Source organism: Oncorhynchus clarkii, chromosome 16 (assembly GCF_045791955.1).
Source record: "Oncorhynchus clarkii lewisi isolate Uvic-CL-2024 chromosome 16, UVic_Ocla_1.0, whole genome shotgun sequence".
NCBI lineage: Eukaryota > Metazoa > Chordata > Actinopteri > Salmoniformes > Salmonidae > Oncorhynchus > Oncorhynchus clarkii.
The window spans coordinates 25,253,394-25,278,385 of NC_092162.1; the positions used below are offsets into that span (position 1 = coordinate 25,253,394).

The 24,992-nt window shown below is 43.2% G+C and overlaps 1 protein-coding gene across 1 annotated transcript in view; it reads left to right on the plus strand.

Moving 5' to 3' along the window:
• LOC139367538 (low density lipoprotein receptor-related protein 2b) overlaps window positions 1-24,992 on the plus strand; it is a 108,594-nt gene that overhangs the window by 70,162 nt on the left and 13,440 nt on the right. The window contains exons 55-71 of the mRNA XM_071105783.1: window positions 872-1,042; window positions 1,583-1,806; window positions 2,141-2,318; window positions 2,670-2,866; window positions 3,105-3,350; window positions 3,585-3,713; window positions 3,910-4,029; window positions 9,570-9,686; window positions 9,819-9,935; window positions 11,051-11,188; window positions 14,087-14,209; window positions 15,563-15,691; window positions 20,847-20,978; window positions 23,287-23,412; window positions 23,748-23,891; window positions 24,261-24,426; window positions 24,747-24,875. Of these exons, the coding sequence (XP_070961884.1) occupies window positions 872-1,042; window positions 1,583-1,806; window positions 2,141-2,318; window positions 2,670-2,866; window positions 3,105-3,350; window positions 3,585-3,713; window positions 3,910-4,029; window positions 9,570-9,686; window positions 9,819-9,935; window positions 11,051-11,188; window positions 14,087-14,209; window positions 15,563-15,691; window positions 20,847-20,978; window positions 23,287-23,412; window positions 23,748-23,891; window positions 24,261-24,426; window positions 24,747-24,875 (2,586 nt within the window). The remainder of the gene's footprint in view (window positions 1-871; window positions 1,043-1,582; window positions 1,807-2,140; window positions 2,319-2,669; window positions 2,867-3,104; window positions 3,351-3,584; window positions 3,714-3,909; window positions 4,030-9,569; window positions 9,687-9,818; window positions 9,936-11,050; window positions 11,189-14,086; window positions 14,210-15,562; window positions 15,692-20,846; window positions 20,979-23,286; window positions 23,413-23,747; window positions 23,892-24,260; window positions 24,427-24,746; window positions 24,876-24,992) is intronic.

Sequence of the window (24,992 nt, forward strand, 5' to 3'; positions counted from 1 at the left end):
ATTTCAAATCGAATCAAGTTTTATTAGTCACATACGCCGAATACAACAGGTGTAGTTTTGTAGACCTTAGTCAAATGCTCACTTACGAGCCCCTAACCAAAAAAAAATATGAATAATAAATAAAAGTAACAAGTAATTAAAGAGTGGCAGTAAAATAACAATAGCGAGACTATATACAGGTGGGTACCGGTACAGGATTAATGTGCGGGGGTTGAGGTAATATGTACATGTAGGTAGAGTCATTAAAGTGACTATGCATAGATGATTACAACAGAGAGTAGCAGCGGTGTAAAAGAGGAGGGGGGAGGGGGGGGGGCATTTGCAATGCAAATAGGGGGTAGCCATTTGATTAGGTGTTCAGGAGTCTTATGGCTTGGGGGTAGAAGCTGTTTAGAAGCCTCTTGGACCTAGACTTGGTGCTCCGGTACCGCTTGCCATGCGGTAGCAGAGAGAACAGTCTATGACTAGGGTGGCTGGAGTCTTTGACACTTTAGGGCCTTCCTCTGACACTGCCTGGTACTGTATAGAAGTCCTGGATGGCAGGAAGCTTGGCCCCAGTTGATACCATTCCACCTATTCTGCTCCAGCTTTTACCACAAGCCTGTTCTCCCCAATTTAAGGTGCCACCAACCTCCTGTGGTACTGACATGCACATGCACGCGCATACACACAAACATACGAGGTCCCACACATCCCCACCTGCAAGATAGAGGAAGAGTGGACATTCTTAATTAATGGCAGATATTGAGGCATTTTTCGATAATCATGACATCTTTGATATATTATTGAGTAATACCAGTTAACAAATTACATCAAATTTTTTGTTCCCTTTTTTAAAATTGACTCTCCATTTGATTCTCTCTGCCTGCAGCTGGCTGTATTGGACAGACTGGGGGGAAACCGCCTACATTGGCAGGGTTGGTATGGATAGTACCAACGCCACTGCCCTCATCACCACCAAGCTGGAGTGGCCCAGTGCCCTGACCATTGACTACACCACCAACAAGATCTTCTTCGCCGACTCCCACCTCAATTTCCTAGAGTGAGACATCAACACAACGCTGTCTTCAGAAATGAACTTAATAATTCACTCTTAATACCTTTCTATGTAGTACTATCGGGCTTTATCATGAAAGTGTCATAGGGCAGAAAAATAAGGCATTATGACCCCATCACATCTATGCCTTGAATATCAGGGTTGAATGAGATCATGTTCAGTTGAAGAAATAAAACACTGAGGATAAGTAGGTAAGAAAACCCCTAGTAGAGAAAAGACAATGGAGGAAAAAACTCTTTAGTTAGGAAGAAAGCGAGGAGCCCGGGCCCATCCTTCTCAAGCTTGCCTGTTTGAAGTCCAGAGATCATGATCAAAGAGGTCAGACAGGAGCTGCCCTACAGAACATTACATTGATATACATTTTCTTTGTTTATTTGGATCCCCATTTAGCTGTTACAGTCATAACAGCTATTCTTCTTGGTGTGCACAAAAAAAAACACATTTAAAAAAACAAAAGACAAGAACAAAATAAAGACAACAGAACAGTACAGTTAAAGTGTATGCCCTCTCTCTAACTCTCTAAAGTTTTGCTGATATGGACGGGGAGAACCGCCACCGGGCCATAGCAGGCTCCCTGCCTCACCCCTTTGCCGTCACCCTGTTTGAAGACTGGGTCTACTGGACTGACTGGAACACCCACACCGTTGAGAAGGCCCACAAGTACACTGGCACCGGCCGCGTCGTCATGGGCAACAACACACACCGGCCAAACGACATCCATGTATACCATCCCTACAGGCAGCCTCGCAGTATGTATAGTACTGTGCCCTTTGACACTTTGGAATTCCCATACATTGCTTGCTTAATTTTCATTTGTATACACCACTGTTGTACTTGTCTTTCCTGCATTTACACTCATATTTGTATTTTCTTACTGGCCCTGATTTTGCAGATAGCAGCTTATTTAAAATACATTTTTTACTTGCAATGACTTTGATATGTGGTTGTTTTCCTCTAACCTAGTTGAATGCACTTACTGGATAACAGCATTTTCAAAATGGCTTGATTGTCCATCGGGACAATATTATTAGCTTTCCATCATAGATGCGTCCATTCTTATGGCTGCTGATTGGTGTTTCCTAGGCGATAACCCTTGTGCAACACACCACCTAACCTGTAGCCACCTGTGTCTGATTGGTCCTGGCGGGACCAGCGCTACGTGTGAGTGTCCAGACCACTTCATTGGCCTCTCCGTGGGCTTCAAGATCCAGTGTGTGGCCGACTGTTCCAGCACCCAGTTCCGCTGCGGAGACAACGAGAAGTCAGTCTGAATTTATGTCACTTATGTCACTTATCAGGAATATTTGTTTTCCATGTAGTAGAATTTGAATCAGTTTTTTGGGGGATCAGATACTGACACAACCGTACAATTTAGGGCTTTTCACACTACCAAGCTGAGCCAAACTAAGCTGTACTAAGCTTGCTTGAAAAGGACAATGTAAAATATTTGAGCGAGCACAGTTTGGTTCGGTGAGTGTGGAAAAGGGTATTTGGAGCCATGTGACTATTTGCTTGATAACTTGTGTGGTTGCACAGTTGTCTAAATTCATTAAGTGAGTGAGTTAACTCTTTACTCTCCCACCTCCCTCCATCTCTCCTTCTAATCCCCTAGGTGTGTCTCCATCTGGTGGAAGTGTGATGGTCAGTCCGACTGTGGTGACGGGTCCGACGAACCCCTCACCTGCCCGCCCCGCTACTGTCCAATTGGTCAGTTCCAGTGCCAGGATGGGAACTGCACTTATCCTGGCTTCCTGTGTGACGGACACGCTGACTGCCGTGACAATTCAGATGAGGACGCTGCCCTCTGCAGTACGAAAACCCTATTCCACCTATTTGTACCACACCACTTCCATCCCACCATTCTACTAGCGTCCGAAACCCACAGTGTGATTGTTCAACTGCTCTCGTTGCTCTTTCTGTTGTAGTGTCTTTAATAGCGATTACAAACAAACATGGGGGGGGCAACCCAGTCTGATCCCTCAAGATAAACTAAAACTTTCAGAGATGTGGCCTTAGAATCAAAACACCCAATCCTTCAATCCCCTAGGTGACCACAGGTGTGCAGAAAATCAGTTCCAGTGTAAGAACAAGCAGTGCATCCCTGTGTCACTGCACTGTGACGGCATCATCGACTGTTCTGATGGGAGTGACGAGGATCCTGATGGCTGTGCCCAGAAGACATGCCGACCGGGCCAGTTCACGTGCGCAAACGGAGTGTGTATCCCGCCCAACTATGTGTGTGACACTCAGAACGACTGCGGAGATAGATCCGATGAGCCCTACGAGATCTGCAGTGAGTTTGCTATGTTTGTATAAGTCTGGATTTTTTTGTTCGGTGCTAATTATGAATTTATGTTTTATGTACCGAAACAGTGGCACTTATAGGATCAGGAGAGAATTGTGCTCCGTCATCTGCATAGTGCTTAATATATATATATTTTTTAAAACACTGTCTTGCAGAAAAACTCACTGCGTCCATCTTTTTTCTCTATCTATCCCTTCATCCCTTTGTCTCCTCCCTCTGTAGTGGGGCCAGAATATAACTGCGACGAGCTCACAGAGTTCTCCTGTAAGACCAACTACCGCTGTATCCCCACCTGGGCCGTGTGCGATGGCTCCAATGACTGCATCGACAACACTGACGAGCAGAACTGCGGTGTGTGTGTGTGCTTGTGATATAAGGGCAAAGTTACATTGTCTGAATATGGATACAGAAAATGTATAGCAGGCTACCAATCACATTTCTGTAAGCTCCGGGTCCTGCTTTTTCCTTACATTTCACTAAATAACTTAAAATAGATAATTTCAAACTATTTGACCCCTCATTAACCTGACCCCTGACCTATTCACAGAGGCGTTGACCTGTGACCCCCTGGGAGACTTTCGTTGTGACAACCACCGCTGTGTGCCCATCCGCTGGAGGTGTGACGGCAGCAACGACTGTGGTGACGGCTCTGATGAGAGGGACTGCGGTGAGTAGAGGTCAACTACAGTGCCTTGTGAAAGTATTCGGCCCCCTTGAACTTTGCGACCTTTTGCCACATTTCAGGCTTCAAACATAAAGATATAAAACTGTATTTTTTTGTGAAGAATCAACAACAAGTGGGACACAATCATGAAGTGGAACGAAATTTTTGTATATTTCCAACTTTTTTAACAAATCAAAAACTGAAAAATTGGGCGTGCAAAATTATTCAGCCCCCTTAAGTTAATACTTTGTAGCGCCACCTTTTGCTGCGATTACAGCTGTAAGTCGCTTGGGGTATGTCTCTATCAGTTTTGCACATCGAGAGACTGACATTTTTTCCCATTCCTCCTTGCAAAACAGCTCGAGTTCAGTGAGGTTGGATAGAGAGCATTTGTGAACAGCAGTTTTCAGTTCTTTCCACAGATTCTCGATTGGATTCAGGTCTGGACTTTGACTTGGCCATTCTAACACCTGGATATGTTTATTTTTGAACCATTCCATTGTAGATGTTGCTTTATGTTTTGGATCATTGTCTTGTTGGAAGACAAATCTCCGTCCCAGTCGCAGGTCTTTTGCAGACTCCATCAGGTTTTCTTCCAGAATGGTCCTGTATTTGGCTCCATCCATCTTCCCATCAATTTTAACCATCTTCCCTGTCCCTGCTGAAGAAAAGCAGGCCCAAACCATGATGCTGCCACCACCATGTTTGACAGTGGGGATGGTGTGTTCAGCTGTGTTGCTTTTACGCCAAACATAACGTTTTGCATTGTTGCCAAAAAGTTCAATTTTGGTTTCATCTGACCAGAGCACCTTCTTCCACATGTTTGGTGTGTCTCGCAGGTGGCTTGTGGCAAACTTTAAACGACACTTTTTATGGATATCTTTAAGAAATGGCTTTCTTCTTGCCACTCTTCCATAAAGGCCAGATTTGTGCAATATACCACTGATTGTTGTCCTATGGACAGAGTCTCCCACCTCAGCTGTAGATCTCTGCAGTTCATCCAGAGTGATCATGGGCCTCTTGGCTGCATCTTTGATCAGTCTTCTCCTTGTATGAGCTGAAAGTTTAGAGGGACGGCCAGGTCTTGGTAGATTTGCAGTGGTCTGATACTCCTTCCATTTCAATATTATCGCTTGCACAGTGCTCCTTGGGATGTTTAAAGCTTGGGAAATCTTTTCGTATCCAAATCCGGCTTTAAACTTCTTCACAAAAGTATCTCGGACCTGCCTGGTGTGTTCCTTGTTCTTCATGATGCTCTCTGCGCTTTTAACGGACCTCTGAGACTATCACAGTGCAGGTGCATTTATACGGAGACTTGATTACACACAGGTGGATTGTATTTATCATCATTAGTCATTTAGGTCAACATTGGATCATTCAGAGATCCTCACTGAACTTCTGGAGAGAGTTTGCTGCACTGAAAGTAAAGGGGCTGAATAATTTTGCACGCCCAATTTTTCAGTTTTTGATTTGTTAAAAAAGTTTGAAATATCCAATAAATGTCGTTCCACTTCATGATTGTGTCCCACTTGTTGTTGATTCTTCACAAAAAAATACAGTTTTATATCTTTATGTTTGAAGCCTGAAATGTGGCAAAAGGTCGCAAAGTTCAAGGGGGCCGAATACTTTTGCAAGGCACTGTACATAACCATCTAATAGGGATCAACTTCGTAGCCCTCTCATGCGATTCAACTCTGTAGCCCTCCTAATGGAATTCAACTCCATAGCCATCTAACAGGGTTCAAAGAAATTATGCAAAAAAGGTGGGAAACAAGTCAGACTGCTCAGCTGATTTAGTTTACATACTGTCATTTGAGAAATGCTGTGACTAAACTTTAAAAAATAAATGGTATTACCAAAACAAGATCAACAACATCAACAATGGGGAAAGAATTGAGCACCTGTTTACGTCCGTCGTCAGAATGAGACCAAAGCGCAGCGTGGAAAGTCTACATCTTTCTTTATTTTAGATGAACACCGAAAACAACACAAGATCACCGACCGTAAAGTTCTGCAGGGCTATACAGCAACAATGCAAAAACAAGATCCTACAAACGCCGGTGGAAAACAGGCTGCCTAAGTATGATTCCCAATCAGAGACAACGATAGACAGCTGCCTCTGATTGGGAACCATACCCGGCCAACAAAGAAATAGAAAACTAGAATGCCCACCCAAATCACACCCTGACCTCACCAAATAGAGAAATAAACAGGCTCTCTAAGGTCAGGGTGTGACAACACCTTACATTTGTTTTTCTGCCCATAATATAATGACTCTGTCGTTCATCGAAGTTGATGGATAATTTATAACAAAACTTTTTGATAAAGCCAATCATTAGCAGACTGTATTGTTACCCCTATTTGCCATGTCTTTAACCAAAGCCTAAAGGAGTGCGTGTCCACAGTTGTGGAAGGAAGCTAAAGTAATTCCACTACCTAAAAATAGTAAAGCACCCTTTGCTGGCTCTAACAGCCGCCCAATCAGTTTGATGCCTGTTCTTAGTAATCTAATGGAGAGAATTGTGTTTGAACAATACAAAACTCTTTTTTTTTTTTTTACAAAATAGCAAACTACTGACTTTCAGCATGCATATAGGGAAGGGCACTCAACTTGTACTGCACTGACTCAAATGAATGTATAATAAGATGATAGTTGAAGCTGTATTGTTAGATTTCAGTGCAGCCTGATGTTATTGATCATAATTTGTTTTTTAAAAACTCACTTGTTATGGCTTTACATCACTTGCCATCACATGGTTGGAGAGTTACTTACAGAACCCAGAGAGTATTCTTCAATGGGAGCTTCTCTAACATCAGATGTGTACAGTGCGGTAACCCGCAGGTACACCAGCAACTGTGGCAGGTAGATTTAAAAAATTTACCAGCCACTCAGATTTTTACCTGCCCAAATATATCAAGAATAAGAATATGCATATCCTTGCTTCAGGTCCTGAGCTACAGGCAGTTAGAGTTGGGTATGTCATTTTAGGTGAAAATTGAAAATGGTACTATCCTCATGGTGTTATAATTGAACAAGTTGAAGAAGCTTGAGCTCCTAGGAGTAACATTGGATGGTCAATTGTCATGGTCAAGTCATATTGACAAAATGATTGTGAAGATGGGGGGAGGTACAGTATGTCTGTTATAAAAATGTGTTTTTGACACAGATCAACTGTACATGTTGTTCAGGTTTTGATCTTGTCCCATCTTGATTACTGTCTGGCAATATGGTCATTTGCAACGAAGATAGACCTAGCAAAGCTGCAGCTGGCTCAAAACAAACCAGCACGCCTTGCTCTTAACTGCACAAACATAACTAACATCAACAACAAGCATGATAGTCTTTCATGGTTGCGGGTTGAGGCGAAGTTGACTACATTACTTCTTGTATTTTTAAGATTTTTTTGTGTATTGAAAATGCCTAACCACTTGTGTAATAAATTTGCATACACTTCAAACAGACGCCACTATGGGTTTCTTCACGGTACCTAATCCAAAAACAGATTTAAAGTGTCGCTCAGTTATGTATAGAGCCATGTCATTGTGCATGGAATGCTCTGCCACCAGAGGGTACTCAGGCAAAAAGCGAGATTAGCTTTAAAAAACATCTTGTATCACATCGTCTCTCCTCTTTCTAAAGATCTGATTTAACTGTACTGTATATAAGAATATGAATATATGAAGTGTGTAAATAGTATTTTTGTTGTGTCATGTATATTGTTGGGGGCGGGGCGCACCTGGGAAAGGGGTCCTCATTGCTCGGGACCAGTGACGTCCTGGGTTTTGACCACAACATGGCAAAGGCTGTCCTCACGTGCCATCTCTTCAATAGGTTCACGTAAATCTGTTGGGGTTTCTGTCTCCCTGGCTACGGTAAGCGGTAATTTACAGGTCCCAGCTTTTCTGTCACCTCGTATGGCCTGTGCCATATTGCCAGGAACTTACTTTCTGCGGTGGGGATTAAAACTAGAACTTTGTCACCGTCATGGAACTCTCGGTGCTGGGTACCCCGATTGTAGGCTTGGGCGCACTGGGCCTTCTCCATATGTTCCCTTACCATTGGCCCACACCTCCTTGGCAAGATCCAGTATGCCGCGTGGATTCCTCCCGTAGAGGAGTTCAAAACGGGAAAACCCAGTGCAGGCCTGGGGCACTTCTCGGATCGAGAACATTAGGTAGGGTAGTAGCTGGTCCACAGCATTTGTTTGAGTCCATCCATCTGTGGATCACTGCTTGGTACAGCAATTGCTCGGCGTCTGACCGCAAGGCACAGGTCCGGCGTCTGACCTGCAACCACAGGTCCGAATCTGCCTTAGCTGTAGGAGAGCACACAAATATTACATTAGTCAGGACATGAACTCGGTACCTTGGTCGGTCAGGATCTTGTTCGGGATGCCCAGCCGGCTGAAGAGGTGGAATAGTTTCCGGGTGATTCCCTTGGAGACTGCTACCCATAGGGGAATGGGCCTCGGGATATCGGGTGGCATAATCTATTGGTAGTAGTTACAGTCTTGTCCCATCGCTGCAACTCCCGTACTGACTCAGGAGAGGCGAAGGTTGACAGCCATGCGTCCTCCGAAACACAACCCAACCTAGCCGCACTGCTACTTGACACAACGCACATCCAACCCAGAAGCCAGCCACACCAATGTGTCAGAGGAAACACCTGGCGACCTGGTCAGCGTGCACTGTGCACGGCCCTCCACAGGAGTCGCTAGTGCGCGATGAGACAAGGATATCCCTGCCAGCCAAAACCTCCCTAACCCGGACGATGCTGGGCCAATTGTGCATCGCCCCATGGACCTCCCGGCCGCGGCCGGCTGCGGCAGAGCCTGGGCTCGAATCCAGAATCTCTTAGACCACTGCGCCACCCGAGAGGCCAATTTGATGTTATTTTAATGGACAAATAATGTGCTTTTCTTAAACAAAAAAAATGATATTTCTAAGTGACCCCACACTATTGTGTGTGTGTGTGTATGTGTGCGGAATGTGAGTTTCATACAGAACAGATACAAAAGAACAAACATGGGAAGCGTAGTGAAAGTGAGAGACAATCAATAATACCTAAGAACTGATGAACATAAAGGGGAAGTAATCAGGGAAGTGATGACGTCTAGGTGTGCCTAATGATGAGGCGCAGGTGTGCGTAATGAAGGTTGCCAGGTGTGCATAATGATGGGTTGCCAGGACAGGTGGTTAGCAAACTGGCGACATCGAGCACCGGAGCAGGAATAGACGTGACAATATAACTCTTATTTTTTAATGTTTTTTTTTGTAATATTATTGTAATATTGTAATATCTTATGTTGTTTTTGTCTATTACTGTTCTGTATTTTGTATGTATCTTTGTATGTACCCCAAGAAGAGTAGCGGCTGCATGTGCAGAAGCTAATGGGGATCCTAATTAAATAAACTCCATAACCATCTAATAGGTTTCAACTCCGTAACCATCAAATAGAGTTCCCCTCCGTAACCATATAATCCTTCAAAATAGTGTAAAGAGAGAAACAGTGAAGAGTTTATGTGTGCGTGTTCATTCACAGTGCCAAGGCCGTGCTCGGAGAGCGAGTATCGCTGTGACAACCAGCAGTGCATACCTGGAAACTGGGTGTGTGACCATGACAACGACTGTGGGGACAACTCAGACGAGCGCGACTGTGGTGAGATGGACCACTATATCTCTTCTCTCCACTCTCTTCTCCCACTTTCTTGCTCTCTTTTCTCTCATTCTATATGCCTCTCTCTCACATATACACACTCAACTGGTCACTCTACCTTCCTCTCACACACAGAGTTGAAGACATGTCGTCCAGGGTATTTCCAGTGTCTGTCGGGTCATTGTATCCCCGCCGCTCTTCAATGTGACGGACGACCAGACTGCTTGGACATCTCTGACGAGAGCTCCTGTCGTAAGTCTCTACAAGAGGAACTGTTTCAGTTAGCGAGCCATTTCACTACCCCAAGGCTAGCCATTTCGCTATATTGCTTAACCAATGCTAGCCATTTCTCTACACCTTTACCAGCCATTTTGCCACAGCGTTGGACAGACCTCAGCGTGGGAGCCTCTTGTTTTAGTTTCTGTCTGTAGGCAGGGATCAACAAAATGGAGTCGTGGTCAGCTTTTCCGAAAGGGGGGCGGGGCAGGGCCTTATATGCGTCGCGGAAGTTAGAGTAACAATGGTCCAAGGTCTTTCCTCCCCTGGTTGCGCAATCGATATGCTGATAAAATTTGGGGAGTCTTGTTTTCAGATTAGCCTTGTTAAAATCCCCAGCTACAATGAATGCAGCCTCCGGATAAATTGTTTCCAGTTTGCAGAGAGTTAAATAAAGTTCGTTCAGAGCCATCGATGTGTCTGCTTGGGGGGGGATATATACGGCTGTGATTATAATCGAAGAGAATTCTCTTGGTAGATAATGCGGTCTACATTTGATTGTGAGGAATTCTAAATCAGGTGAACAGAAGGATTTGAGTTCCTGTATGTTTCTTTCATCGCACCATGTCACGTTAGTCATAAGGCATACGCCCCCGCCCCTCTTTTTACCAGAAAGATGTTTTTTCCTGTCTGCGCGATGCGTGGAGAAACCTGTTGGCTGCACCGCTTCGGATTGCGTCTCTCCAGTAAGCCACGTTTCCGTGAAGCAAAGAACGTTACAGTCTCTGATGTCCCTCTGGAATGCTACCCTTGCTCGGATTTCATCAACCTTGTTGTCAAGAGACTGGACATTGGCAAGAAGAATGCTAGGGAGTGGTGCGCGCTGTGCCCGTCTCCGGAGTCTGACCAGAAGACCGCCTCGTTTCCCTCTCTTTCGGAGTCGTTTTTTTGGGTCGCTGCATAGGATCCACTCCGTTGTCCTGTTTGTAAGGCAGAACACAGGATCCGCGTCGCGAAAAACATATTCTTGGTCGTACTGATGGTGAGTTGATGCTGATCTTATATTCAGTACCAATGCTAGCCATTTCGCTATTTTTAAAAAATGGTATGCAAATACATCTCTCATTCCCTACCTTTTCTCCAAACCATAGCGACCCGTTACCCAGGGGGCCGCTGGTGTCCCAACCACCAGTTCCAGTGTGCGAACAAGCTGTGTGTGTATGAGAACTGGGTGTGTGACGGCAATGACGACTGTGGAGACCACTCCGACGAGGAGCTCATCTTATGTTGTAAGACACACACACATGCAAGTACTCCCTAACATACACACACACACACTCAAAAAACTCTCTTAAGATGATGGCATTTATTTGGTTATGTCTTCTGGTCTCCTTTTCATGGCAGACTACTTAAAGGGCAATTCCACCACTTTTCAACCGCCTATTCATTATCTCCAGCACCATACCCGTGTCTACATAATATGTACATATAATGTGAAAACGGCACATTTCTACTTTCTTTGGATAAAAATATAAAAAGAAAGGACATTAAGTCGTACTCTATGACATGATCGAGTAGGATTATACGTTTTTTTTAAATGATTTTCAAAACCTGCAATGAGTTTTGTTCCCCTTGTCATTGTGAATCTCAAAGTGTTTTAAAATCACTGATTTTATTTTTTTTAAACTTTTGATAACGTCATCAAATGGCACTTTTAAAGAACAGCAGTAAAATAACAATAGTGAGACTATACAGGGGGGCACTGATACAGAGTCAATGTGCACGGGCACCGGTTAGTAGAGGTAGTATGTACATATAAGTAGAGTTATTAAAGTAGCAGTGGAGAGTAGCAGTGGAGTAAAAAGGGGGAGGCAATGCAAATAGTCTGGGTAGCCATTTGACTAGATGTTCAGGAGGCTTATGGCTTATGGCTTAGAAGCTGTTTAGAAGCCTCTTGGACCTAGCCATGGCGCTCCGGTACTGCTTGCCGTGCGGTAGCAGAGAGAACAGTCTATGACTAGGGTGGCTGTAGTCTTTGACAATTTTTAGGGCCTTCCTCTGACATCACCTGATTAGAGGTCCTGGATGGCAGGAAGCTTGGTCCCAGTGATGTACTGGGCCGTACGCACTACCCTCTGTAGTGCCTTGCGGTCGGAGGCCGAACAGTTGTTGCATCGATGGTTGCTCTCGATGTTGCAGCTGTAGAACCTTTTGAGGATCTGAGGACCCATGCCAAATCTTTTCAGGTCTCCTGAGGGGGAATAGGATTTGTCGTGCCCTCTTCGTGACTGTCTTGGTGTGCTTGGACCATGTTAGTTTGTTGGTGATGTGGACACCAAGGAACTTGAAGCTCTCAACATGCTCAACTACAGCCACGTCGATGAGAATGGGGGCGTGCTCGGTTCCTCCCTTTCCTGTAGTCCACAAGCATCTCCTTTGTCTTGATCACGTTGAGGGAGGGGTTGCTGTCCTTGCACCACACAGCCAGGTCTCTGACCTCCTCCCTATAGGCTGTTTTGTAGTTGTCTGTGATCAGGATTACCACTGTTGTGTCATCGGCAAATTTAATGACGGTGTGGTGTTGGAGTCGTGTCTGGCCGTGCAGTCATGAGTGAACAGGAAGTACAGGAGGGGACTGAGTACGTTCCCCTGAGGGGCCCCTGTGTTGAGTATCAGCTTGGCAGATGGGTTGTTACCTACCCATGACCAGCCTTTCGAAGCACTTCATGGCTAGAGATGTTAGTGCTAGGGGTCGGTAGTCATTTAGGCATGTTACCTTAGTGTTCTTGGGCACAGGCACCATGGTGGTCTGCTTAAAACATGTTGGTATTACAGACTCGGACAGGGAGAGGTTGAAAATGTCAGTGAGGACACTTGCCAGTTGGTCAGCGCAAGCTCGCAGTATGGTAATCTGTCTGGCCCAGCAGCCTTGTGAATGTTGACCTGTTTAAAGGTCTTACTCACATCGGCTGCTGAGAGCGTGATCACAGTCATTCTGAACAGCTGGTGCTCTCATGCCTTTCAGTGTTATTTGCCTTGAAACGAGCATAGAAGTAGTTTAGCTTGTCTGGTAGGCTCGTGTCACTGGGCAGCTCTCGGCTGTGCTTCCCATTTGTAGTCTGTAATGGTTTTGCAAGCCCTGCCACATACGACGAGCGTCGGAGCTGGTGTAGTACGATATGATCTTAGTCCTGTATTAACGCTTTGCCTGTTTGATGGTTTGTCGGAGGGCATAGCGGGATTTCTTATAAGCTTCCGGTTTAGAGTCCCGCTCCTTGAAAGCAGCAGCTCTATCCTTTAGCTCAGTGCGGATGTTGCTTGTAATCCATGGCTTCTGGTTGGGGTATGTATGTACGTTCACTGTGGGGACAACGTCATCGATGCACTTATTGATGAAACCAATGACTGATGTGATGTACTCCTCATTGCCATCGTAAGAATCCCGGAACGTATTCCAGTCTGTGCTAGCAAAACTGTCCTGTAGCTTAGCATTTGCTTCATCTGACCACTTTTTTTATTGACTAACCGGTGCCCCCGCACATTGACTCAGTACCGGTATCCCTTGTATATACTCTCGTTATTGTTATTTTACTGCTGCTCTTCAATTACTTGTTCCTTTTATTTCTTATTCGTATTTTTTTTAACTGCATTGTTGGTTAGGGGCTTGTAAGTAAGCGTTTCACTGTATTTGGCGCATGTGACTAATAACATTTGATTTGAAACTAATATGCGTTTGACACTTGCACTTCCTACCGCCAGCCGAAAATAAAGCCCTCAGTATATTAATTGTTGTTTTTTTCAGTAATTTTTGCTCATCTTTATCAAGGCTGTCAATGATTTCAGACCCCACTGTATGTATTTGAATATTTATAATTTTAACACACAAAAACATTTGATTAATGAAATATTTAATCAGTCGTCTGATGGGATGATGATGCAGTCTTTGCAAACGGAGGGAATCTAATTTGATTGGTCCCCAACTCACGGCTCAAACCCTTCATTCATTATAATTGAAAAAGTGAGCCACTTTCGTGTCATCGGTTATCCAGAGTTGACCAAATTTACCTCGCTAAATTCGTAGTATAGGGCTCAGGGCAACCAATAATACTGTAGAAATACAGTCGTGTGTGTGTGTATGTTTGTCAAATTAATTAATACCCATTTCCTCCTTTGGTGTTGTTTGCCAGTGAACATCACCTGTGAGATGCCATCGAGGTTCCGCTGCGCTAACGGCTACTGCATCTACTCTGGGAATCTGTGTAACCAGAAGGACGACTGTGGGGACGGAAGTGATGAGAAGGAGGACCTCTGTAAGCAACGCACCCCCAACGCAACATTTGTGAATGCTGCCCTAATGCAATATGTTGTGGAGGTTAGGTTCAATAAACGCAGAAATAATGCAACCTGTAGTGATGTTTAGTGAAGTGAACATAGCCCTAGTGCAACATATTGGGGTTTATCTAGGTTTAGTTAAAACAGCCCTTATGACTTATTTGCCCTTATGCAAATAGTATTATGATTATGTTTGCGTGAACGTATCCCTAACCCAAATATTCATTAGGTCAAGGTTCAGTGAACACAGCCCTTATATTTGAAAATGTATTGCAATATGCACTGAGTGTAAAAAACATTAGGAACACCTTCTTAATATTGAGTTGCCCTGTTGCCCCCAGAACAGACTAAATTTGTTGGGCCATGGACTACAAGGTGTCGAAAGCTTACCACAGGGATGCTGGCACATGTTGGCTCCGATGCTTTCCACAGTTGTGTCAAGTTGGCTAGATGTCCTTTGGGTAGTGGACCATTCTTGATACACACAGGAAACTTGAACATGAAAGACCTAGCAGCGTTGCAGTTCTTGGAGCACTCAAAACCAGTGCGCCTGGCACCAACTTCCATACCCCGTTCAAAGGCACTTAAATCTTTTGTCTTGCCCATTCACCCTCTGAATTGCACATATACACAATCCATGTCTCAATTGTCTCAAAAATCCTTATTTAACCTGTCTCCTCCCCTTCATCTAAACTGATTGAAGTGTATTTAACAGGTGACATCAATAAGGGATCATAGCTTTCACTTGGATTCAGCTGGTCATGTCATGGAAAGAGCATGTTTTGTACGCTCAGTGTACTTTTTCCAATGGAATCTTCCCGAACATTCCATGGATAATGACTTTGTTAGATGACCCTCTATGTTAAAGTGCAGATGGACAGGCACTCAGTGACTTAATCTCGAATGAAGGGTGAAAGGCAAGAGGGGCAGCATTTATCCCTATTGAAACAACAATATTAGAGATAAAACAAAAGTAGTTATTTGTTTCATTGTTGTACAATCCGGCATAAAAATCAATCTAGGCAAATTATTTTTAGACGAGATTGCTGTTATGAATTTAGGTAGTTTTGTAATATTTTTGGGGGTACAACAGGATGAGACAAAAAAATACATTAAGAGTTGAATGCACCTTTTCATTGTGTTTTAAATATTTGTGTGCCTGTGTGTGTGTGCTCATCCTAGCGTGTGTGTGTGCTCATCCTAGCGTGTGTGTGTGCTCATCCTAGCGTGTGCGTGTGCTCATCCTAGCGTGCGTGTGTGTGTGCTCATCCTAGCGTCTGTGTGTGTGTGCTCATCCTAGCATGTGTGTGTGTGTGTGTGTTTCCTTACAGGCCGTGAGCCCACCCTGGCTCCTTGCACGCTCCAGGAGTTCAAATGTACCAATGGACAGTGTGTTGCCCTGCCCTATGTGTGTGACCACAATGACAACTGTGGGGACCTCACTGACGAGATAGGCTGCAGTGAGTTCAACATCACTCTCTCACAACATGAATCTTCTGAGAGAGCAAAACCCATTGCTCATAATTATTTGTATTACGTTGTTGATACATTACAAATGAGTAAACATGATCTGCAATGTACATTTGAAGTCGGAAGTTTCCATACACTTAGGTTGGAGTCATTAAAACTAGTTTTTCAACCACTCCACAAATTTCTTGTTAACAAACTATAGTTCTTTAAGTCGGTTAGGACCTGTACTTTGTGCATGACACAAGTAATTTTTACAACAACTGTTTACAGACAGATTACTCACTTATAATTCACTGTATCACAATTCCAGTGGGTCAGAAGTTTACATACACTAAGTTGACTGTGCCTTTAAACAGCTTGGAAAATTACAGAAAATGATGCCATGGCTTTAGAAGCTTCTGATAGGCTAATTGACATAATTTTAGTTAATTGGAGGTGTAATTGTGGATGTATTTCAAGGCCTACCTTCAAACTCAGTGCCTCTTTGCTTGAAATCATGGGAAAATCAAAAGAAATCAGCCTCAGATTTAAAAAATTGTAGAACGCATGAAGGTACCACGTTCATCTGTACAAACAATAGTACGCAAGTATAAACACCATGGGACCACGCAGCCGTCATACCGCTCAGGAAGAAGACACGTTCTGTCTCCTAGAGATGAATGTACTTTGGTGTGAAACGTGCAAATCAATCCCAGTACAACAGCAAAGGACCTTGTGAAGATGCTGGAGGAAACAGGTCCGAAAGTATCTATATCCACAGTAAAACGAGTCCTATATCGACATAACCTGAAAGGCCACTCAGCAAGGAAGAAGCCACTGCTCCAAACCTCTCTATAAAAAAAGCCAGACTACGGTTTGCAACTGCACATGGGGACAAAGATCATACTTTTTGGAGAAATGTCCTCTGGTCTGATGAAACAAAAATAGAACTGTTTGGCCATAATGGTCATCGTTATGTTTGGAGGAAAAAGGCCAAAGAACAAGCCAAAGAACACGGTGAAGCATGGGGGTGGCAGCATCATGTTGTGGGGGTGCTTTGCTGCAGGGGGGACTGGTGCACTTCACAAAATAGATGGCAACATAAGGAAGGAAAATTATGTGGATATATTGAAGCAACATCTCAATGGGTCCAAATGGACAATGACCCCAAGCATACTTCCAAAGTTGTGGCAAGATGGCTTAAGGACAACAAAGTCAAGGTATTGGAGTGACCATCACAAAGCCATGATCTCAATGCTATAGAAAATTTGTGGGCAGAACTGAAAAAGCGTGTGCGAGCAAGGAGGCCTACAAACCTGACTAAGTTACACCAGCTCTGTCATTATTGTGGGAAGCTTGTGGAAGTCTACCCAAAACGTTTGACCCAAGTTAAACAATTTAAAGGCAATTCTACCAAATACTAAATGATTGTATGTAAACTTCTGACCAACTGGGAATGTGATAAAATAAATAAAATTAAATAAATCATTCTCTCTACTATTATTCTGACATTTCACATTCTTAAAATAAACTGGCCTAAAACGGGGAATTTTTACTAGGATTAAATGTCAGGAATTGTGAAAAACTGAGTTTAAATGTATTTGGCTAAGGTGTATGTATGCTTCGACTGACTTCAACTGTATCTGTGAAGGAACTGGCCGTACCCATGCACACTAAGAGGCTTATTAAAATGGTAAATGGACTGGAAACATTTTCTAAATCTGTAAATAATTATTGTAAAACGAATGGGTTAAAAAATTGGTTAAAATACAGGCTATTGATCCAAGATGGCGTAGCAGTCGGACGTGTTTGTCTTGTCCTGTGTAAATGGTCGTTTTCCTCGCTTTTTTCCATATATATTTTAATCTCACTTTCCATCTACGAACTGAATATACTTTCCTGCAACCCACCTCACCCAATGTCATACGGTTCTGCTATTTTTATACTTTAGAATCGGAACCCCCATCAGAAGCTAGCCAGCTAACTAGCTAGTAGTCAGTTAGCCCCTGCTAGCGGTCTTCACCGTTAACTCGGACACCAGCCAGTTTCAGCTCGGTCAATACCTGCCAGTCTGCACAGCGCGATATCAACCCAGAGCATATCGGACTGCTTTTTCTCTACCTCATCACCGGATTCTTGCAGCAAGCCCTGGACCATTACACCGGATCGTCACAGCTAGCTAGCTGCAATCGAGTGGCTATTGCTGGTTAACACACCTGTCCCGAAGCAAGCACCAGTTAGCCTTGAGCTAGCTTCGAGCTAGGCCTTCTCCCGGCTAGCCAAAGAGGTCTACCAGCTAATTCTTGGTCTACTATACCTCTTTTGCCAATTGGCATGGACCCTTTATTGCCGACACGGAACACCACCGATCTATCACGACTGGTCTGCCGACGTAATCGCCCGAGGTGTTTTCAGCAGGCTTTTCCGTTGCGACGTTGCCGAAGCCCATCTGCTATTCCCGCCCCACTAGCTCTGAATCGCCATGTCTCCAGCTCGCCTAGCGTAGTAGTGGCTATCGAAGGCTCCCTGACTCATTGGACCCTACATGCCTCTCCCTAATGTCAATATGCCTTGTCTATTGTTGTTTTGGTTAGTTATTATTGTCTTATTTTACTGTAGAGCCCCCAGCCCTGCCCAGCATGCCTTACTTAGAGAGCCCTTTTGTCCCACCTCCCCCCACACATGCGGTGACCTCACATGGCTTAACTGGTGCCTCTAGAGACAAAACCTCTCATCGTCACTCAATGCCTAGGTTTACTCCACTGTTCCCACATCCTACCATACCCTTGTCTGTACATTATGCCCTGAATCTATTCTACCATGCCCAGAAATCTGCCACTTTTACTCTCTGTTCCAAATGCACTAGGCGACCAGTTCTTATAGCTTTTAGCCATACCCTTATCCTACTCCTCCTCTATTCCTCTGGTGATGTCGAGGTTAACCCAGGCCCTGCAGCCCCCAGCACCACACCTGTTCCCCAGGCGCTCTCATTTGTTGACTTCTGTAACCATAAAAGCCTTGGTTTCATGCATGTTAACATCAGAAGCCTACTCCCTAAGTTTATTTTATTCACTGCTTTAGCACACTCTGCCAACCCTGATGTCTTAGCCATGTCCGAATCCTGGCTTAGGAAGGCCACCAAAAATTCTTACATTTCCATCCCCAACTACAGCATTTTCCGACAAGATATAACTGCCAAAGGGGGCGGAGTTGCAATCTACTGCAGCGATAGCCTGTAGAGTTCTGTCATACTATCCAGGTCTGTGCCCAAACAATTCGAGCTTCTACTTTTAAAAATCCACCTTTCCAGAAACAAGTCTCTCACCGTTGCTGCTTGTTATAGACCCCCATCAGCCCCTAGCTGTGCCCTGGACACCATATGTGAATTGATTGCCCCCCATCTTTCTTCAGAGTTTGTACTGATAGGTGAACTAAACTGGGATATGTACAATCTAAGCTGGCCGTCCTACAATCTAATCTAGATTCCCTCAATCTCACACAAATTATCAAGGAACCTACCCGGTACAACCCTAAATCCGTAACCATGGGCATCCTCTTAGATATCATCCTGACCAACTTGCCCTCTAAATACACCTCTGCTGTGATCTCAGCGATCACTGCCTCAGTAATGGGTCCGCGGTCAAACGACCACCCCTCATCACTGTCAATACCCTCGTAAAACTGACTATACTACCGATCCTTGACTTCGGCGATGTCATTTACAAAATAGCCTCCAACACTCTACTCAGCAAACAGTGCCATCTGTTTTGTCACCAAAGCCCCACATACTACCCACCGGTGACCTGTATGCTCTCGTTGGCTGGCCCTCGCTACATATTCGTCGCCAAACCCACTGGCCCCAGGTCATCTATAAGCCTTTGCTAGGTAAAGTCCCACCTTATCTCAGCTCACTGGTCACCATAGCAACACCCACCCGTAGCACGTGCTCCAGCAGGTGTATTTCACTGGTCATCCCCAAAGCTAACACCTACTTTGGCCGCTCTTCCTTCCAATTCTCTGCTGCCAACGACTGGAACGAATTGCAAAAATCACAAAGCTGGAGACTTGTAGCTCCCTCTGTCTCTCTCTCTCTCTCTCTAACTTTAAGCATCAGCTGTCAGAGCAGCTTACCAATCACTGTACCTGTACAGAGCCAATCTGTAAATAGCACACACAACTACCTCATCCCCATATTGTTATTTATCTTTTTGCTCTTTTGCACCCCAGTATCTCTACTTGCACATCATCATCTGCACATCTATCACTCCTGTGTTAATGCTAAATTGTAATTATTTCGCCTCTATGGCCTATTTATTTCTTTACCTCCCTAATCTTCTACATTTGCTCACACTGTACATTTTTGCTGTTGTGTTACTGACTGTACGTTTTGTTTATGCCATTTGTAACTCTGTTGTTATTGTTTTTTGTCGCACTGCTTTGCTTTATCTTGTCGCAGTTGTTGTAAATGAGAACTTGTTCTCAACTGGCCAACCTGGTTAAATAAAGGTGAAATAAAAAACAAAAATAAAAAACAATGCTAAAGGTTATAAAATCAACAAACTTTCCTGCAGAGCATAAAAGCATGTCTACCACCTTTCACTAAGTATGTCTCCTACACTGTTCAAACAGACACCATTCCAAAGCAACACACAATAACTAAGATCAATAATTAACACAGTAATGAAAATCAACACACTCAAACTGAAAAGACAAACACTTGAAACTGTTGAAGGTGAAGTTGATGGTACTTGTATAGCAAGGTTTGAATGAAATGAAACACACTTTGGGCGGAATTAAACAACATATTTGACAAACTAACACATTTAAAATGTATGAGTGAAGATGCATTGTCCTTATGCAGATGCTGTCTTCACATGATCTATTATGTAATGTAGGTAATTTACCTCAACTTTTCTCCACCGCAATTCCATGTATTTGATGTATTCAAACACCACTGAAACTAGTGAACTAATCAGCAAAGGGTGTGCAAGTGTTGGAGTACAACTAAATTATGGAATGGCTGGTGGGCCTCGGGGATTGGGTTTAATCCTACTTTCATAGCCTGAACCAGAATCCTTCACTTTAAACAATTGTTTATTACTGTGATCTTATCAAAAGCTGATTTAGACAAATGGAGAAAGTGACCCATTGTGTGCCCCGTTTCAGATTTTGGCCATGACCGGACCTGTGAGGAGAAACTGTGTAAGCACGAATGTACCAACCTGAACAGGACCGGCTTCATCTGCTCCTGTAGACCTGGATACAGAGTGGACCCGGACAGCACCTTCAACTGCATAGGTACACACATATAAAGACATTCTCACTAGGGTTGACCCAATTTAGTCGTCTGGTCGATAGGCTGTTTGTTGTTTGACCGAGATTTCTTTAGTTGAGCAAAAAAATAATAATCATGATGTACAAGACACCTATCTGAGTGGACTACTCCATTGTGGAGGCTGTGGGGATGGCGCAGTCCATCACTAAGGCATGTGCTACTGAAATTGCATATGGTTAAGGACAATGGTACGACACTAATAATTTTTAAAATATATTTTATAAAAAATGCGCTTTCTCCCTCGTTTGATAGTGGTTGCTGCCCGCTGTTCTGAAACATGAGCGTGCCTTTGAATTGGTGCCTTTTCCTAGACCATGTTGCTATGTGCATAATAGCAAAGTTAACCACTATATTGGTGTTGAGAACAATGTGGTGGAGGCAGCAGCAGAGTTAGGAGGCGAGAAAACAGCCCTTGCCTTAATTGTCTAAGAAAAGTGAGGAGAGAGGAAACCCAAACTTAATTAGGTATATCTATAATCAATAGCCTAACTGTTAAATGTGCCTGTTTTTTTATCATCCATGTATAGTTTATCTACAGAAGTAAGACAGATCCTGCTTGTTTTGCCTGTTTGAGTGTTTGTTTAACAGCCTACTGATTCCCGTGAGTACCAAGCCTCATGCAAGACAACATGTCGGATAAACAATTTCACAAATTCGGCTGTTTTTAATATTTGCTGTGCTATAATTTCTTTCATTAGAACAGACTCTCTGGTATTGCTTGTTTATTTAGTGTTTTATACTGTTCCAAATTGTCAGGAAAATAATATTTATAATAACAATAAGCCTCCTTTTCTTGATCTCCTTGTTATTGTTATTTTCATGATCATCGTTATAAGTAATGTCATTATCATTAGCAGGGTTAGTAGTTTTTAAGATAAATTGAATTGTTTTAAGAAAGTCATACCAAGGATAATTTTGCTATTTGATTTTTTAAATTTTAAGACGCCTTGAAGTATCAACAAAATATATAACAAAAAATATTATAAAAATAATTTTTGGGCCTTACTGCTATTAGCCCATTCAAACGCATTGAATAACAGATTCATTACATGGAACAGCAGATAGTCCCAAAAAAAAAACCTAAATGACGTTTGTTCTGAAGTGTCTGTCCTATATCTCAGAGATGTAAGAAAGATCAGGAAACATTTTGTTGTATTTTTTTGTACATGTATTTAACCCCTTATTTTTGTCACTAAACAGTGTCCATATACTGTTTTGTTTCAACTAGTACAATGGGACCTTCAGACTAGTCTTTTGAGGCCTAGAGCAAAACAAGACTCTCACCTTTACACAGAGGGGTCATATTAGTGTGTAGCCCAAACCGTTTGGGCGCTACAGACAGAAGTTGGCAAATCGGTTGTACCGACTGCAAATGAGTCCCAAGACGCTTGTGGGGGTGTCATAGAGCAAGATTCTCGTCTTTCCATAGAGGGGTCATAATAGTTCCTAGGCCAAACCATTCGGACGCTACAGACTATTTTGTGAGTATACCGATCTTCGGGTCGTCGTGTTCGGACAAACACCGCTCTAGTTCTATCACCTTTCACTGCAGCTACGGAAGTGTTACTTAGGCGGATGCGGTCGACTGAGATGCGTCCAATGTCAAATTGATATCTCTAGCTTAAACTGACAGACTTTAATGGGGATTTTTGTACCATGCGAGTTTGATTTCCACGAGGGCGCGGACATCGGCCTTAGGTTAATTATTTAATCAGACAGAGCGCTTAAAGCACCAGACAAGCTCAGTGCATATAGTTGATTTGATTAAAACTCATAGGATGTGTCTATATATGGACAAATACACGTTTAAAATATGTTGACCTATCACGATACATGCATGCCACACACACTCCAGAATTCACTTAAACAACATTCAACTTAGACTACACCCACGCAGACATAAGCAACATGAATATTGTTTATTAACTGGATCGTTGCTTTCGTTCCATCTCTTCCTTGTAGAGTTGTTGTTCACTGAAAACAACAAAACACAATAAACGCAGCGTAGATAACCCTCTGAAAGAACATGAATCAAAGTGTTTGTGGTAAAAAAGCAGCATTAGTACAACTCCTTTTTGTGGTTATATACAGTATTGGTCAATTCTTTGTCCAAAACATGTTTTGCTTAGAAAATAATATTTAAGTCCATGTTTACAATATGGAGGGCAAAATCACTTCCTGACATCCACCCACCCCTACCTAGACCTTGCTACCCTATAAACAATAACAAGCACATATAGTTACTTAACTTTCTACCGACATTTTCCCCAGATATCAACGAGTGTGAGGTACATGGGACTTGCCCGCAGGTCTGCAAGAACACCAAGGGCGGGTACGACTGTGAGTGTGCCCCCGGGTACCGCAAAGTGGGCAATGGCAACCAGTGTGAAGCTGAGGGTGAGTTCACACCTCTACCATACTGTTGTTTAGACCTGAGAAAGCTTTGCTTTAGAAATATGCTAATTGCTAAGTATTTTGCTAATTAAAGACCAGTTGTCTAATTTGCAAATTAACAGTTTGTTGTTTCTATCTCATTTTAGTACTGTTTAGGCCTATAAATGGACTGTTTGGGATTTCAAAATAATCTCCATAATATTATACACTATTATGAACAAAGAGTAACAATATTGTTGTTATTACAGTTGCTATTAATTTATCGATGTTTCTGGAGAAATGTTTTATGGGGAAACTTAAAAAATGAACTCTTTCCTACTTCAACACAAACTTACCAGGTGCCGGGCCACTCCTGTTGCTCCCAGAGAATATCCGTATCCGGAAGTTCAACTTGCAGATGGAGGCCTACCATGACTTCCTCGAGGAGCAGGAGCACATCATGGCTCTGGACTATGACTGGGACCACAACAACACTGGACTCAGTATGTCACACCAACACATTTAGCTGCCTCCTATGACCCAGACAAAATAGCTACGATAATACTAAAAATACTATTTTATTTGTATTTTTTTTTTAAATGTAATTTATTTTTTCATTTTTAATTTACAAAGAAACAAAGAAACATTATGCTTCCAAAGAAACCTTTACTCATCAAAGTCAGGAATGCATATTCAAATACATGTTTAACATGTTAGTTAAACTTACATGGAAAAGCTTAATTGTCATCAATATCATAAAAAAGTTACTAATTATATTCAAACGGGACTAAGTGATGCAAAATAATAATCCTGACAAAAATAAGGTCTCCGCGTTAAAAGAGAGCTGAGTAAGCTCTCCGTGTCTTTCTCAGGTATGGTGTATTTCACGGTGGAGGGGAAGGACAATGCGGCGGGCGCCATCAAGAGGGCATATATACCCACAGTGGATGACAATAGCAACAATATTGCCGCCGCTGTCGACCTGGGCATCAAATACATTACCACACCAGATGGCATCGCTGTTGACTGGGTCGGAAGGTAGGATGGCATGGCTGCGCCTCTTTTATTTACTTATTTGTTTGTTTGTTTGTTTGTTGTTCAGCTTCCCTTGTAATGAAGAACTGGGCATACTCCCCTACTGTGTGGTTTTGTGTTTCATTCATATTCTGAAATGTTCACATTATGGAAATGTAATGTAATCTGTTAGCTAATATATATCGATCACTGAAATTGTCATGGCAGTGGTATCTACACGTTACTTGTTATATTTATGTTAATGGCTGTGAATGACTTTGATATGCAGTGCTATAACATGTTTGGGACATAACATAACACGTTCTTTATTTTCCTGTGAATAGGAACCTGTACTGGGCGGACTCGAGAGTCAAGAGGGTAGAGGTGGCCATGCTGGACGGGCGCTACAGGAAGCACCTGGTCAAGACGGACATTGACCATCCCTCTGCTGTGGCTGTCAATCCTCGACTGGGGTGAGAATCATTGTAGGCTGCAATGAGTCTGGGGCTTGTATTGGGTGCTGGGGATGATGCTTCAAGAGGCTCACAATTGTTTTGTCCCAAAAAATTCATACACATAGAAACTGTGAA